We start from the raw sequence: 17,281 nt of genomic DNA on the forward strand, positions 1-17,281 counted from the left end.
GGGGTATGCCCCCCTTCCTCAAGGTCCAAGCAATACTAATTCAACTGATTCACAAAGGTCTCAGCAGACTGTTAAAAAAAAAATCTCTAAGGGAAAGAAAAACATTTAAAAAACAGGAAAAACAAACACATGCATACAAATGTACATGGCAATGGTAATAAAACTAGCATAGTTAGTGAGAAAAGAAGGAGGTAGGGTTATAGGAGGAGGGGCAGGCACAGAGGGGGTCATAAAACAGATGGATAATGAGTAGGAAAACCCATATCTAAATTTAGGCCATTATCTTTTGTGTCAAATAGAATTATCCTTCTTAGTTCAAAAATTTTCCTTTCCTGAATAGTTTTGAATTTCCATTTAAGAACTAAGACATACTTCCATAGTGTGGTCCGCTTGTGAGAAATAGTTTCCCACGGGTGAAACTATCAGAAACGATATTATTTATGTTCCTTGATGGTATGGCTATATACAGTATCCCTTAAACACTTAATTTAGAAATTGAGGTCAATTGGCATTGGTGACAGCGGATGTAGTTGGATAGAGAACTGGTTTGAGTTGGGAGCAATGTACCCCAGGGCTCTGTCCTGGGACCAATTCTTTTTAACATATTAATAAATGATATAGAGATGGGTATAAATAGTTCAAATTCAGTGTTTGTTGATACAAAGCTAAGCAAGGTAATAACCTCACAACAGGATATAGCAAGTTTACAGTAAGATCTTGATGAAATAGAGAGGTGGGCAACTATGTGGCAAATTAGTTTTACTAGTTACTTGCTAGGGGGAGAAACTCTGGAGGAATCAAGGATGGAGAAGGATCTGGGGGTCCTAGTAGGCTCAACAATTGCATGCAATGCCAAGGCAAGGAGACTATTAGCATGCAGTAAAAAGGGTATTTACTCGAGAGATAAAGCTATAATTCTAATACCTTACAAAACTCTGGTTCGGCCACATCTTGTATATACCATCTAGTTCTGGTCACCAGTCCTCAGGAAGGATGTGATGGAACTAAACAGAGTCCAGAGAAGGGCAACAAAGCTGATAAGGGGACTGGGGATTCTCAGTTTTGTGGAACGACTACAACCATTAAACTTATTCTCTCTAGAGAAGAGATACTCAAGTGGGGATATGTTCTCAATATACAAATATCTAAATGGCGATTCTAGCATAGGGAGAAAATTATTCAGTCTCAGGTTGCTTAACAATACATGTAGAAACTCAATGAAGTGGAAAGAGAAGCAGTTAAAACTTAAACTGCTTAAAGCGGAGTTTCACACAAAAACGGAACCTCCGCTTGTTGGAACCCTCGCCCCCCTCCGGTGTCACATTTGGCACTTTTCAGGGGGGAGGGGGTGCAGATACCTGTATAAGACAGGTATTTGCACCCACTTCTGGGCATAGACTCCCACGGGAGTCTATGCCTCTTCCCACCCCACCGCACTGTCTGCTGGGACACACACGGGTCCCAGAGACAGCACGGACCATTTAGATTGCACTGCACGACTCGCGCATGTGCAGTAGGGAACTGGGAAGTGAAGCCGCAAGGCCTCTGAACTCCTGTTCCCCCTCTCTGCAGCATCTGACCTCCCCTGTCGTCCCCTCCGTAGCCTCTGACTTCCCCTGTCATTCCGTCCGCAGCCTATGACTTCCCCACCCCCCCTCCGCAGCCTTTGACTTTCCCCCTCCTTCTGACCTCCTGCCCCCCCTGCAGCTTCTGACCTCCTGCCCCCCTCCTCCGCAGCCTCTGACCTCCCCTGTCCCTCCTCTGCAGCCTCTGACCTTCCCTGTCCCCCCTCCTCAGCCTCTGACCTCCCCTGTTCCCCCCTCTGCAGCCTCTGTCCTCCCCTGTTCCCCCCACTGTAGCCTCTGGACTCCCCTGTCATCCCCTCTGCAGCTGCTGACCTCCCCTGTTGCCCCCTCCGCAGCCTCTGTCCTCCCCTGTCCCCCCCTCTGCAATCTCTGACCTCCCCTGTTCCCTCCTTTGCAACCTCTGCCCTAGCCTGTCATCCCCTCTGCAGCCCCTGACCTCCCCTGTCGTCCACTCTGAAGCTTCTAACCTCCCCTGTCGTCCCCTCCACAGCCTCTGACCTCCCCTGTCGTCCCCTCCACAGCCCATGACCTTTCCTGTCATCCCCTCCGCAGCCTCTGACCTCCCCTGTCATCCCCTCCGCAGCCTTTGACCTCTCCTGTCGTCCCCTCCGCAGCCTCCGACCTCCCCTGTCGTCCCCTCCAAAGCCTCTGACCTCCCCTGTACCATCTGCAGCCTCTGACCTCCCCTGGAGAGGAGCCAAGAGTGGGAGTGCTGCAGGGATGGGGGTCATGGAAGAAGTCAGACATGTATGGACTGTGGAGACGAAACGATGGGATAAAACCAGAGCCACAGAGCTGAAGCCAACTGACTGAGCACTGCACGGTGCACCTGAGAGGAGGTCAGTGACAGCGTCGTCAGGCCAGCCTGAGGGGGGGTCAATACAATATTGTAAGGGGGCACTGATATAAAGGTTTCCCCCTTATATCAGTAAACCCTCTTATCTTAGTTTTTCTTTCTACGGAAGGTGGTCTCTGGTCATCAGAGTCCTCCCCACATTCCCAGAGTTCCCTTTACATCATAGTCTGCAGGATTTCACCTTACAGTGCAAGGGGGAACTCTTATGTAAAGGGCAATGCTGCAGACCCTGATGTCAGTGAGAACTCTGATGTAAAGGGGAATGCAGTGGACTCTGATATAAGTGGGGGTCTCTGGTCACCAGTGCTCCCCTTTTTATATCAGAGTTCCCGCTTAGATCATTATCTGCAATGTTCCCCTTTATGTCAGAGTTCCCTTGCACTGTAAAGGGGGAATCCTTCTGATGTAAGGGGGAACTCCATGCTGGATTATATTAATTTGACCTTCATGTAAATGGAGAAATATGTTTTTTGACTTTTGTATAAACACATTACTAATAGCTTTAGCTACATGTTTATAGTGTAAATATTGATACCTGCACTGAAAACTGCAATTTTTGGAACCTTTTTTTGCAGTGTCAGTAAAAAATGTGCCAGTAAATGCCATGATTTTTTGCCAGTAAACAATTGGTGCTGTTTGTAAATTCCACGTCTCTCTTATCTATATATGATACACTCTTCAAATGTGCTTTAACCGCTTAAGGACCGCCTCACGCCAATATACGACGGCAGAATGGCACGGCTGGGCACAATCACATACCTGTATGTTGCCTTTAAGTGCCCAGCCATGGGTCGCGTGCGTGCCGCCGGCGGCGGCTCACTCGTGACCCGGTCCTGAGCTCCGTGACCGTGGCCGCGGGACCTGCGGACCTGATCGTCGCCGGTGTCCCGCGGACGGGTCACAGAGCTGAAGAACGAGGAGAGGGAAGTGTAAACAAACCTCTCCTCATTCTTCCTATTGAGACTGTCACTGATCGTCTGTTCCCTGTTATAGGGAAAGACGTCAGATGCCAAGCCACGCCCCCTACAGTTAAAAAAAAACACACACTTAACCCCTAAATTGCCCCCTAGTGGTTAACTCCTTCACTGCCAGTGACTTTTGTACAGTAATCAGTGCATTTTTAATCGCACTGATTGCTGTATTAATGCCAATGGTCCCAAAAATGTGTCAAAATTGTCCGACGTGTCCGCTATAATTTTGCAGTCACAATAAGAATTGCTGATCGCCGCCATTACTAGTAAAAAAAAAATTATTAATAAAAATGCCATAAAACTATCCCCTATTTTGTAGACGCTATAACTTTTGCGCAAACCAATCAATAAACGCTTATTGCAATTTTTTTTACCAAAAATATGTAGAAGAATACGTATCAGCCTAAACTGAGGAAAAAAAATGTTTTTTTATATATTTTTGGGGGATATTTATTATAGCAAAAAGTAAAAAATATTGCATTTTTTTCAAAATTGTCGCTCTATTTTTGTTTATAAAGCAAAAAATAAAAACCGCAGAGATGATCAAATACCACCAAAAGAAAGCTCTATTTGTGGGAAAAAAACGCAGTGCCGAATCGCAAAAAGGGGCTTGGTCCTTTAGCTGGAAAATGGTCCGGGGCTTAAGTGGTTAAAATGTATGGTTTTCCCTTTTGTGAACAAGAAAATAATGACGTTATGTTGTTGGGCGGGTATAATAATGCTATGGGGCTGGTATGAAATTATTTCCAGGGCTGGCTTTTATTCTTAGTTCGGCCCTGAGGACACCTACTCCATTTCTCTTGGCCCTAACTATAATTCACCATGACCTACAAAAACAAAAATAGTCATGCATATTACTAAGATATCCACCTAAACCTGCAAAATTTTAGATCCCTAGCACATCTAGATCATGGTGAGGTTAAGAACTTATTGGTCTCCCCTCATATATACTGATTTGGGTTATTTTAACCAAAGAGAATTAGGCGGTCAGTACATCAGTATTGATCAATTTGTAGATATACAGTATATACCATAGTTTGTGGACTCTAACCTTTCTACTAAATATATACTGATTTGGGTTATTTTCACCAAAGAAATGTTACACTATACATTTTGGCCTAAATTTATGAAGATTATTTATTTGCAAATTTTTTTAACAGAAGAACATGAAGAAATGCATTTTTTTCTAAATGTTTGGTCTTTTTTCATTTATTTAGCAAAAAAATACCCAGTGGTGATTAAATACCACCAGAAGAAAGTTCAATTTGTGTGAAAAAGTAAGGCCATGTGCTTCCATCCCTATCAATGTAAGAAAACAGAACAAAAAAGTTGGGACTGTATATGAAGCACGTGGTTGCAAAAGAATAGCTTGATGAGTATAAAAATATTGATTAATTCATATACATGAGGGTACAAACATAATCTCAATGTCTAGTTTAAAAACAGTTACCATGATACTAACATGGGTAGCAATTAATATCACAGGTTTACAATTTCATAATTCATATCTATCTATCTATCTATCTATCTATCTATCTATCTATCTATCTATCTATCTATCTATCTATCTATCTATCTATCTATCTACATACACACACATATATACATACATATATACACACACACATAGATAATATGAAATATTGCCTGCCTGGCCTATGGCCTCAAAGATCCCTATCATGGTTGGTAAGGACACATAATTAATAATGAGCACATAAGGAATATAAAATATATAAAAAACACAGCATATGTTATCGCTACGCGTTTCATGGCTTGGGGCCACTCTTCAGGAGAAAGCACTTGATGTATCTGAAATGAAAGCATAGATGTCTAAATGATCTGACATATATCAACAAATAAGGGGGTGAGGTGAAAACACCCCCCTATAGGTAGTGACTGTGCATTGGTGGCATGGTGCAGATAATTGTGAGCCCTCCTGGGGCATCATGACCCCCCCTTCCCTTTTTAGTATTAATTTCAGGGATGGAAGCACTTGGCGGCGTTCAACCTAATATTATTGCCCATACAATTTTTGCCTACAGTTGGCCTATGTCAGTCTCCCCTAGTTCATTTTGTAATCATTATTAATAACTTGCTGACCGCCCGTTGTCGTTATACGACTGTTTGAAGAGGAATATCGTTGTTATGGCTGGCGATAGCTGCCATAACCCTGGTATCCTCTTCTTCAGCCAGTGTTTGGCTTTCAGATAAAAGTGATCTCTGTGGTGGATTCGCCGGGAGCTCACTTTTATCTGTGGCGGGAGAGGGACTCCCCTGCCACGCTCCGGTGCTGATCAGATCCTTCTCGGTCTGTGGTATGGAGCTGACTGAGGGGAAGATGGCTCCTGCTCAGTTCCATGCCATTGCAGTGCGGAAGCGTCTTCAAAACGTCACTTCAGCCCCTAGCTCTTAAAGGGACTTTTTTTTTTTCAAACAACTTTTTTTTTATTGTATTTTAGTGTAAATATAAGATCTGCGGCCTTTTTGATCCCAGATCTCATATTTAAGAGGTCCTGCCATGTTTTTTTTCTATTTACATTTTAAAAGAACAGTGTAAAAAAATAAATAAAAAAAAGTAAATTAAATAAAAATAAAAAATGAACGCGCCCTGTCTCGCCAAGCTTTCGTGCAGAAGCGAATGCATATGTGAGCAGCAACCACATATGAAAACGGTGTTCAAACCACACATGTGAGGTATCACCACGATCATTAGAGTGAGAGCAATAATTATAGACCTCCGTTGTATCTCAAAACATGCAACCTGTAGAATTTTTTAAACATGTCCTATGGAGATTAAGGGTAAAAGATTGTCGCCATTCCATGAGTGGGCGCAATTTTGAAGTGTGACATGTTGGGCATCAATTTACTCGCTGTAACATTATCTTTCACAATATAAAAAAAAAATACTGTTGTGTTATTTTTAGATTAAAAAAAGTGTATTTTTTTTTTTTAAAAGTGCGCTTGTAAGACCGCTGCGCAAATACGGTGTGACAAAAAGTCTTGCAATGACTGCCATTTTATTCTCTAGGGTGTTAGAAAAATAAATATATAATGTTTGGGGGTTCTAAGTAATTTTCTAGCAAAAAAAAAATGATTTTAACTTGTAAACACCAAATCTCAAAACAAGGCTCCTTTAAAGTGGAGTGCCAGGCTTTTTTCAGTTTACTAAAACTCAGCAGCTACAAAAGGTAAAGCTGCTGACTTTTAATAATTAGCCACTAATCTGTCCCACGGTCCAGCGATGTGGGCGCAAAAGCCTCGCTCCTCTCCCCCTCCTCTCCACGGTGCCGTCATTGGAACTGCGGGTACCCGGCCGTGACAGCATGCGCAAGTCGTGCTGCGTGCTCCGAGTGGACAGGCAACTCCTCCTCTCCCTCTAGGTGGCCCCTCCATCTAGGCAATCTTCTGGGACATGTCACAGGTCCCAGAAGATTGCCTAGAGAGAGGGGCCACCTAGAGAGAGAGAGGAGGAGTCACCTAGGCAGCCTGAAGGCAGAACGAGGAAGTGGGACAGGAAGTCTCTCTCTAAAGTAGGTACCCACTCCCCCCCCCCCCTCCAAAAAAAATGACATCCCAAATGTGACATGTAAAGTGGCAAGGAGTAATTAAAACGGAAGTTCCACTTTTGGGTGGAACTTCGCTTTAAGTGGTTAATAGTTATATTATGACATTCAATTTATCTTTGGCGATCCATTTTATTATCTCTTTAATAGGCATGCAATCTTGCTTTCTCTGTGCTCCCTGGTGGTGTGTGGGCTGGCATCGTTGGGCCGTCTCCTTAATCTAGCCCGGGAGCTGCGATGCTCACTGACAGCCTCATACTCCTACCCGCCCCCTTGATGGTCTTTTGGAGGGCAGTGGATGTGCCATCACTACGATCCTTGCGGTTCTGTCATGCTGGCGGGAGTATTGTCCATCTCCGTGAGCGTGGTGGAGGGCTATGGCTCCATCTTCTGGGCGGTGGGTCGCCTTAGGGATGGCGCCTCCCTCCCACATTGCATGCCTGCATGATGTTGGTGGTTGCTTGGTGGTGGCGCCTATTTGGGCTTCCTCTTATAGGGGGGGCTAGGCACTCAGGGTTCTCCTACACACAGGCTACTACGCAGTCCTCAGTCCTCCTTCTTTCCCTACATCAGATATTCATTTACGCTCAATGTGACACAATTCACCTGGTTGTTTTTTTTACTTATTCTTGCTTTGGCGATCTGGTGGTTTATTTTTTACAATTTTTACTTATCTAAATGTGGGTCCTTCTCTTTACTATCTTCACACTGCACTCTCCCCCACTGCAATCACTGAAATCACTGCATTTCCAACCATGTTAATTTTTTCACACAATTCCCACACAGGTCCCACACTTGGTTGGTCCATTCATCACTTCCATTCCACATTACCAGAGCCCTGTTGGCCCATATCTCCCATGGATGTGGTCTGTGTTAGCTGCCGCTGCTGAGCTTACCGCCACAGCTCCTGGTCATGATGCCTTCGGATGGCTCATGATTATCGGCACGATGCCACCAACGCACAGACTTATATAAGTCACTACCTATAAGTCACTTATGTCCCTTTGACGATGCTTCCGCACTGCAATGGTATGGAACTGAGCAGGAGCCATCTTCCCCTCAGTCAGCTCCATACCACAGACCGAGAAGGATCTGATCAGCCCCGGAGCATGGCAGGGGAGTCCCTCTCCCGCCACAGATAAAAGTGAGCTTCCGGCGAATCCACCACAGAGATCACTTTTATCTGAAAGCCAACCACCGGCTGAAGAAGAGGATACCAGGATTATGGCAGCTATCTCCAGCCATAACAATGATATTCCTCTTCAAACAGTCGTATAACGACAACGGGTGGTCAGCAAGATATTAATAATGATTAAAAAATTAACTAGGGGAGGCTGACATAGGCCAACTGTAGGCAAAAATTGTATGGGCAATAATATTAGGTTGAACGCCGCCACGTTCTTCCATCCCTGAAATGAATATAAAAAAGGGAAGGGGGGGGGTCATGATGCCCCAGGAGGGCTCACAATTATCTGCACCATGCCACCAATGCACAGTCACTACCTATAGGGGGGTATTTTCACCTCACCCCCTTATTTGTTGATATATGTCAGATCATTTAGACATCTATGCTTTCATTTCAGATACATCAAGTGCTTTCTCCTGAAGAGTGGCTCCAAGCCATGAAATGCGTAGAGCTAACATATGCCGTGTTTTTTATATTTTATATTCCTTATGTGCTCATTATTATGTGTTCTTACCAACCACGATAGGGATCTATGAGGCCATAGGCCAGGCAGGCAATAATTTCATATTATCTATGTGAGTGTATATATATATATATATATATATATATATATATATCTCAATATTGATGACTTGTGAAATTGTAACCCTGTGATAGTAATTGCTACCCATGTTAGTATCATGTTAACTGTTTTTAAATTATAAATTGAGATTATGTTTGTACCCTCATGTATAAGAATTAATAAACATTTTTATATCAAGCTATTATTTTGCAACCATGTGCTTTATATAAAGTCCCAACTTTTTTGTTCTGTTTTCTTATAGTTCCAGAGAAGTGTGATTAAAGGGGTACAACTGCATTCTATACAGGCCTCAGGGAGAGACAAGTTTTTTTTTGTTTTTTATAGGTTAAAAAGGAATACATATTAAAATGTATCATGATGAAATAGAAAGAAGTACAAATACAAAACACAGTTGCATTGATAAAAAATATGGGCATACCATTAAAATAACAGATGAATCTAGCAACATTTGTATGCCAGCATTCACTGCTGACTCACTACAATCCTGTGCGATTCATGTGCGTTCTCCTGCAGTGCAATTTGGAAACATATTAATTTAAATGGGCTACAAATTGCACTTGACCGCAAGAAGAGTAGTGCATGCATTACTTTTGAAAAACACACCGCACCATATCACATGGTATTGGGGTACCATATGATCTGGTGTCCACAAACGCGCTACATTTTTCCATAAGCATTTGTGGTGCAGTTAACAATGTTTTGGCACCCACAGCAGATCGCAAAGGTAGTTCATTTTGAACTCAGTGTGGGAAAGACACATTGAACATGTCTTTCGCACACCATGTTCTTGTGTGAACCGGCCCTAAAAGAACCAAGTGGCTAGCTACTGTACCCTCCTTTGTTAACATCCTCCTTTTGTCTACTGCTAAATTATAGCTATGGACCAAAATGCTTTCTGAAATAGCAAAAAGCTACCTACCCCCACTTCTGCAGCTTGGTTACATTTTTATTTAGAACGACAGAAACAAGACACGTTTCACGCTACAGAGCTTAGTCATTGAGCCTACAACAGACATCGTCTGTACTACCCCGCTGTGGATTCTGACCAGGGAGTTGTCCTGAGTGGTGGTTTTATAAGAATATGAAGCAAATTGTGTAAAAGTTTTTATGCAAGACTAGCAAATGTGCCTATTTATGAAGGGGTCATTTTTGCAGTCGGTACTATTAATTGTGGTAACTGTGGTAATTTTGTTCATGCAAAATCTTTAATGTAAAAATGTCATTTTGTGTATGTATGAGTTATACATAGTTAGTAAGGTTGAATAAAGACACCAGTCCATCTAGTTCAACCTGAGTGAGTGTCTACAATTCTCCCTATCCCTGTACATTGCACACTCACATCGGTCCCTACCCTCAAGGAGCCCACAATCCAAGGTCCCCATTCATATACTAGGGCCAATTGTTGGACAGAAGCCAATTGACCTACCTGCATGTCTTTGGAGTGTGGGAGGAAACCAGAGTACCCGGAGGAAACCCACACAAGCACATGGAGAACATGCAAACTCCAGGCAGGTAGTGTTGTGGTTGGGATTTGAACCAGCAACCCTTCTTACTGCTAGGTGAGAGTGCTAACCACTATACCACTGTGCCGCCCAAATAAAGTGAGTAGAGGAGAGAACAGGAGGCAGTAATCTCAGACACATGTAACATAAAATCTCATTGTAAAAAGAAACAACAGCACTGAAATCCGGAGATTATCAAAAATGCATCTAAAAGGAAGCTTAGGAAGCCCAGGATGTCCCTAGAATATGTCCTGAACACTTAAAGCGGGAGGTCCGCCGTTTTTGGTTTTAAGTCAGCAGCTACAAATACTGCAGCTGCTGACTTTTAAAATATGGACACTTACCCACCCAGCGTGCCTGCGATGTCGGCACCCGAAGCCGATCTCTCGATTGGCTCTCGGGTGCTGCCGCCGGCATCTTCGGTATGGGAATCAGGAAGTGAAGTCTTGCGGCTTCACTTCCCGGTTCCCTACTGCGCATGCGCTAGTTGCGCTGTGCAATAAGGATGGTCCCCGCTGTCTCTGGGATCCGTGTGTTTCCCAGCAGAAAGCGGGGGGACCCGCAGGAAGTGGCGTAAATACCGGCAGAATCTGCAGCTATTTATGCCGTAAGTGGGTGCAAATACCTGTACTATACAGGTATCTGCAACCCCCTCCCCCCTGAAAGGTGCCAATTGTGGCACCAGAAGGGAGGAGGGTTCCAATGAGCGGAAGTTCCACTTTAGGGTGGAGTAAGTGTTCGAGGGACATAAATGAATAAGATGCACCCAATGGAGGCCTTAGGAAGCCTAGAATCTCTTTATAACATATGGTTATCACTTGATTAAATGTACAAAAAAAACATAAATGGCAAATATATGTATATGTATATATATCTATATATATATATATATATATATATATATATATATATATATATATATATATATATATATATATATATATATATATATATATATATATGGATAAATGAGTGCGTCTCTGTTTTCCTTATTTTTGAAAGATATTAAAAAATGTACAACTCATAAAAACATGCAGAGTTCTTAGAGGAATCCCTGGGAAAATGTTGCTTCATCTCCTGTGGTCAAATGGGAATGCTTTGACTGGTTAGTTACAGATTAAATACAGTGCCATTAGCAGTTGTTACAGTTGGTATTTTCCACATTGTATTCAGTTTTATCTGTAAATCTATGACATGTGAGATTCTGAACAGTGACTTGTTTCATCATGTGATAGATTCAGGTACAGTGATGCAGCCACTGGTGAGAGGAGACCTGTTATAAACCCAGTGCCTCTTGCAGTGGAAGACTGCAGAAAAAGAGATATATAGGGCATGGGTCTACAGGAAGGGCAGTGAGAGAACCAACAGTGGAAGACCTAACTGAAAGAGGTGTGTAGAGTAGTACAATATATTGTCAGAGTATTGAAATCATGAGCTAGAAGCTTCTTGGATATAGCAAACGGCTTTACTTTTATGGAAAATGGCAGAACGTGTTACAGCATGGAACAGGATCAAGGAGCATACAAGTACATATAACACAATAAGGATGGTACTTCCTCTGATTACCTTACCATAGAATACATATTATAACACTTCAGTTCCACCTGCTGGATAGATAGGTATAATGTATACAGTATCGTCAATTTATAATCAACTTTGCTATTGTTTCTTCCAACACCCCTTCTCAACAGCATGTGCTTTGTCAAATTATATTCAGCTTCTTCTGGAAATAACTATGACATTCCTTCCACAAAGGCTTGGTGAGTGCATCAGCAGTCATCTCTGACGGGCAATATTGAATGTCAATAACACCTTGCTCTTGTTTGTCCCTCGGTAGGTGATACTTGACGTCAAAGTGTTTGGCCTTAGTATTGACCCTTTCTGATTGTGTAAGCTTTATACATCACTGGTTGTCTTCAAAAATGGGAATTGATTTTGGCATCTGACAATATGCACCTGATAATTTTTATAATGCCCCGTACACACGAGAGGACTTATGTCCGACAGACTTCCAAAGGAGTTCTGCCGGAGTTCCGACGGAGTTCTGACAGACTTTTCGGCCGAACGGACTTGGCCACACACGATCACACTAAACTCCGACGGATTCGAACGTGATGACGTACGACCCGACTCGAATAAGGAAGTTCATAGCCAGTAGCCAATAGCTGCCCTAGCGTCGGTTTTAGTCCGTCGGAGTAGCATACACACGAGCGGAGTTTTCGAAGGGGACCGGGTCCGGCGGAGTTCCTTCGGGAAAATTTGAAGCATGCTTCATTTCTAAAGTCCGTCAGACTTTGGCGAATCAAAAGTCCGTTGCAGCCCACACACGATCGGATAGTCTGACGGACTCGGTCCTTCGGACTTTGGATGTTGAAAAGTCCGCTCGTGTGTACGGGGCATAAGAGTGTGATTTTTCCTTTCTGGTACACCGTTCTGTTGAGGAGTGTATGGTGTGGTTGTCTAGTGTACTATTTATTCCCTGTCTCTTCAGGTATGAGGCCACTTCTTTGCTTATGTATTTTCCCCCATTGTCAGTGTGTATCATTCCTGGTTTGCGATGGAATGTGTTCCTTAATATGGCAATGAACTCTTGAAGTTTCTCTGATGTTTAATTTTTGTGTTTCATCAGATAAGTGGTTGTGTACCTGGAATAATCATAAATGAAAATCAGTTCTCACCTAACGTGGTAGTTTTCATTGAACTGCATACGTGACTGTGTATGAGCTGCAGGGAGTGGGTGTTTTTTCTTTGAGAAGCCTGTGGAAAGGGAGCATGTGTGGCATTTGCTTCAATGCAGCACTTGCTTTTCATGAGCACTTTGCAAGGTGCTATTGTCAAATCTTCTGATAAGCCTCTCTTTATAATGTCCTGTATAGCTTCTGGAGTTCTGTGTCCCAGTCACCTGTGCCATAAGTGAATACATTGTGTATGTCCTTAGACTATTTTGGCTTGCTGGTCTGTGGTGATGAGCCAGTACAGTCCAGTGCCTGGGCTTGAAATATCCTCTACAATGCCTCTACGTGCCTGGGGCCCAAAACCTATTGTTGGAGTATTGAAATCATGCGCTAGAAGCTTCTTGAATACAGCAAATGGCTTTACTTTTATGGAGAATGGCAGAACATATCTTACAGCATGGAACAGGAACAAGGAGCAAACAAGTACATATAACACAATAATAATGGTACTTCCTCTGATTACCCTACTATAGAATACATATTATGACACTGCAGCGCAACCTGCTGGATAGATAGGTATAATACATACAGTATTGTCAGTTTATAAGCAACGTTGCTGTTGGTTCTTCCAACAGAGTATGGGGCTATGGGAAGAGCAGTGAGAGAACCAGCAGTGGAATACCTCATAGACAGTGGTGTGTAGAGTATGGAGCAGTAAGAGAATCAGCACTGGAATACCTCATCACCTGAGGTGTGTAGAGTAGTAGAGTATGGGGCTATAGGAAGAGCAGTAAGGAAACCAGCAGTGGAAGACCTCATAGACAGAAGTGTGTAGGTGTGTAGGGTATCTAAAGGAAGAGCAGTGAAAAAAACAGCAGTGGATAACCTCAGAGACTGTGCTGTGTAGAGTATGGGTCTATATAAAGAGCAGTGAGAGAATCAGCAGTGGGAGACATCAGAGACAGTGGTGTGAAGAGTATGGGTCAATAAAAAGATCAGCAAGAGAAAAAGCCATAAAGGACCTCATAGACAGTGATTTGTAAAGTATGGAACTATAGGAAGGACATTGAGAGAACTAGCAGTGGAAAATCTCAGAGACAGTGGTGTGTAGAGTATGGGTCAATATGAAGATCATTAATAAGAAATTGAAGGAGATGTTTGGAATCTCCTGGAGAAAGTTACAAAAAGTTACAAAAGTTCTGTGGCTTTTTCTCTAATGCCCCATACACACGATCAGAAATTCTGCCAGCAAAAGTCAGATGTGAGCTTTTGGTCAGAAATTCAGACCGTGTGTATGCTCCATCAGACTTTTGCTGGCAAAATTCCAGCCAGCAAAAGATTGAGAGCAGGTTCTCTATTTTTCGGTCGGAAAAAGTTCCTATCCGAAAATGCGTTTGTATGCAATTCAGACGTGCAAAAAGTCACGCATGCTCGGAAACAATTTGACGCATGCTCAGAAGCATTGAACTTCATTTTCTCAGCTCGTCGTAGTGTTGTACGTCACCGCGTTCTTGACGGTTGAAAGTTCAGAGAACTTTTGTGTGACCGTGTGGATGCAAAGCAAGTTTGAGCGGAATTCCGTCAGAAAAAACTTAGATGGTTTTTCTGACGGAATTCCGCTGAAACTTGTGATCATGTGTATGGGGAATAAGAGAAAAAGCCACAGAACTTTTGTAACTTTCTTCAGGAGATTCCAAACATCTCCTTTTGACCCTTACTTCAATTTCTTGCAAATGATCGCTGCACTTTAGTTTTGGTTAAGTGCATTGCTGTATACACACTACAAATCTCATAATTCACAGTCCCTAGAGACACTCCTACATACAGTGGGACCATGGAAAAAGTATGTAGCCACCCTTTTTCAGGAAGTCTTATCACAGCAGCAAAAAATAGAAATTTGGAGATTCGAAAGAGGCTTAGAGCAATAGAAGGATTTTTTGAGCTGAGAATATACACTTGCATTGAATTATTTTAAAATCAGAGTTTAGTGTCATTTTAAATAAAAATAAATAAATGGGACAGGAATGTTTTCCATTAGGGGGGCGAACTTATGTATTCTGGATTAACCGCAAAGTGCCCGTGTAAATGTTTTTTTTTTTTATGATGGCAGCTATGCCCTAGCTAACCATCGGCACAACAATACTTTTCTGTGTGGCAGATCACTTAAACACATCTAACATTGATTTAGAAAATAATCACATTCTGTGCTTGCTTTTGTATTGCTTTTGTTTCTACACCTGCTGTTATATTGGCCCCACTTCTGGTTCCCAAATATTTCTGTTCCTGAAACCATCTGTTCTTAAAATAGATTACACTTTATTTAATTAAATAAAATGATTTATTTCAGCAGAACACAAACCTTCTTAAAGTAGTTTAACTTTCTGCATAAAAGTTTTATAAAAAGAATAAATATATTGATTTTGAAAGCTTTAAAACTTTTCATAGTGTAATGAAAGGCTGTCTGATAGTGTTGTTGAAATGGGGAAATTGGGTGATAGTTAAATAAGAACCCCTGCTTTTCGGCCTTGAAGCAGTTGAGGGCCTACTATGGCATTAGGCCTGACAATGAGATCAGCTACAGACATAGAATCATTTCTGACATGCTGTTGAAATGCTTTTATCCGCTGTGTCATTACACCTGCCTGGATCATATTTATATAGTTTATTTTATTAATAGGTGGAAACCATTGGTGATGCGTACTGTGTGGCCGCAGGACTTCACCGGAAGAGCAAAAGCCATGCCAAGCCAATTGCATTAATGGCTTTAAAGATGATGGAACTCTCAGAAGAAGTTCTCACACCTGACGGAAGACCCATTAAGGTAATTTACATGTTGACTGGTGTAACGCTACCCCCGAAGGAGACACTTAGATTTAACAGGTTCTTTCCCCCAGCAGTAGAGGGGCAGCCAGGCACACAGCAACAGTCTATTCACTCTGGCTCATGCAATAGTCTAGGGGTTTGTCTTTTTGAAGTTTATTTGCTAGTAGAAACTGCCTAGGGGATTTGGGGTGGTGTGGAATACTCCAAAATAATTTAACACAATTCTATAGAGGACAGGTCTTTCTTTCTCTAAGCAGCAGAAACACGTTTTTTTTTTTTTTTGTCTACCCACAGCTGGGAACCACAAGATAGTTTGCAGAACAGGTGTAGCTAGACTGGGACACTCTATAGGTGCATGGCTGGGAGCTATAAAGTAGCTCACAGAACAGATATGGCTAGACTGGAAGGGGTGTATTTACTAAAGCTGGAAAGTGCAAAATCAGGCTCACTTCTGCATATCCAATCAGCTTCTAACCTCAGCATGTTCATTTAAGCTTTGGCAATAAAACCTGGAAGCTGATTGGGATATGCAGATGTGAGCCTCACTTTTCACTCTCCAGCATTAGTAAAAAAAAAAACTGAGTTTAAAGGTTTACAGCTGGGGACCATGAAGTAGCTTGCAGAACAGATATGGCTATAGGTTTATGAAGTAGCGTTTGGCACAAAAGGGAGGCTCTACTCACAGCATCCTTGGACAGGATCAGTCCATAGGTGCAGCCTCTTGCAGGTAACTCAGCATCCAGTCTCAAGGGCACCAGGGGCAAAAAGCCCCCTTCCTCTCAGCTCACCAACCCCTCAGTGGGAATAAAAACAATCTACTGAGGGCCGGCTAGGCCCTGCTCAGTATTCAAGTTGGTCATTTGAATTCTCCCTCCCTAAACTCCAGACACCTCTTCTACAGGCAGGGGGAAGCAAAAAAAATACCTTGAACAGACAAGACTAAACAATCACTGCTCCCCTGGCTACAGCAGGAGTCAAAAACTAAATTCATCTAGCAGCCTAATTAGAAGAGTGCTACATTGGATTAAAATTAGCAGCCATATTGTCATTATATAGCTTTTAATTTCACGGAGCTACTTGTTAGAATTTTTTTTTCAAAAACTGTACGAAATACTAGGGATGAGTCCATGGCTCGATTTGTCGATCGGGTGGGTCCATCGGGTGTTCATTTTTCATAAAATGAACCGAACATATGGGGCATTCGCAGAAAATTTTGAGCACCGTGGAACGCCCCATAATGTACTGCGAGATTGCAGTGCATTGCTGTATGATTGGCCAAAGCATGCACCTGACCTGCAGGGTGCCTTTGGCCAATCATGGCTCAGGGGGACTAAGTCCATGCCCCACACTATATAAGGCTTCCTATAGAGCGGCCGTGTGTAGTGCTGTTGGCATGGACTGAGAAATAGCTTGAGTTAGCAGGCAGGTTATTCAGTTAGTGGCAGTATATTTGATATATATATATATATATATATATATATATATATATATATATATATATATATATATATATATATATATATATGCATTTAGCAT

The 17,281-nt window shown here is 42.4% G+C and overlaps 1 protein-coding gene across 1 annotated transcript in view; it reads left to right on the forward strand.

The window, feature by feature from the left end:
- GUCY1A2 (guanylate cyclase 1 soluble subunit alpha 2) overlaps positions 1-17,281 on the forward strand; it is a 389,883-nt gene that overhangs the window by 284,280 nt on the left and 88,322 nt on the right. Inside the window, exon 6 of the mRNA XM_077484335.1 lies at positions 15,600-15,743. Coding sequence (XP_077340461.1) covers positions 15,600-15,743 — 144 coding nt within the window. The remainder of the gene's footprint in view (positions 1-15,599; positions 15,744-17,281) is intronic.

Source organism: Lithobates pipiens, unplaced genomic scaffold, assembly GCF_037356315.1.
Source record: "Lithobates pipiens isolate NorthernLeopardFrog02 unplaced genomic scaffold, aLitPip1_a1.2 Scaffold_16, whole genome shotgun sequence".
Taxonomy (NCBI): Eukaryota; Metazoa; Chordata; class Amphibia; order Anura; family Ranidae; genus Lithobates; species Lithobates pipiens.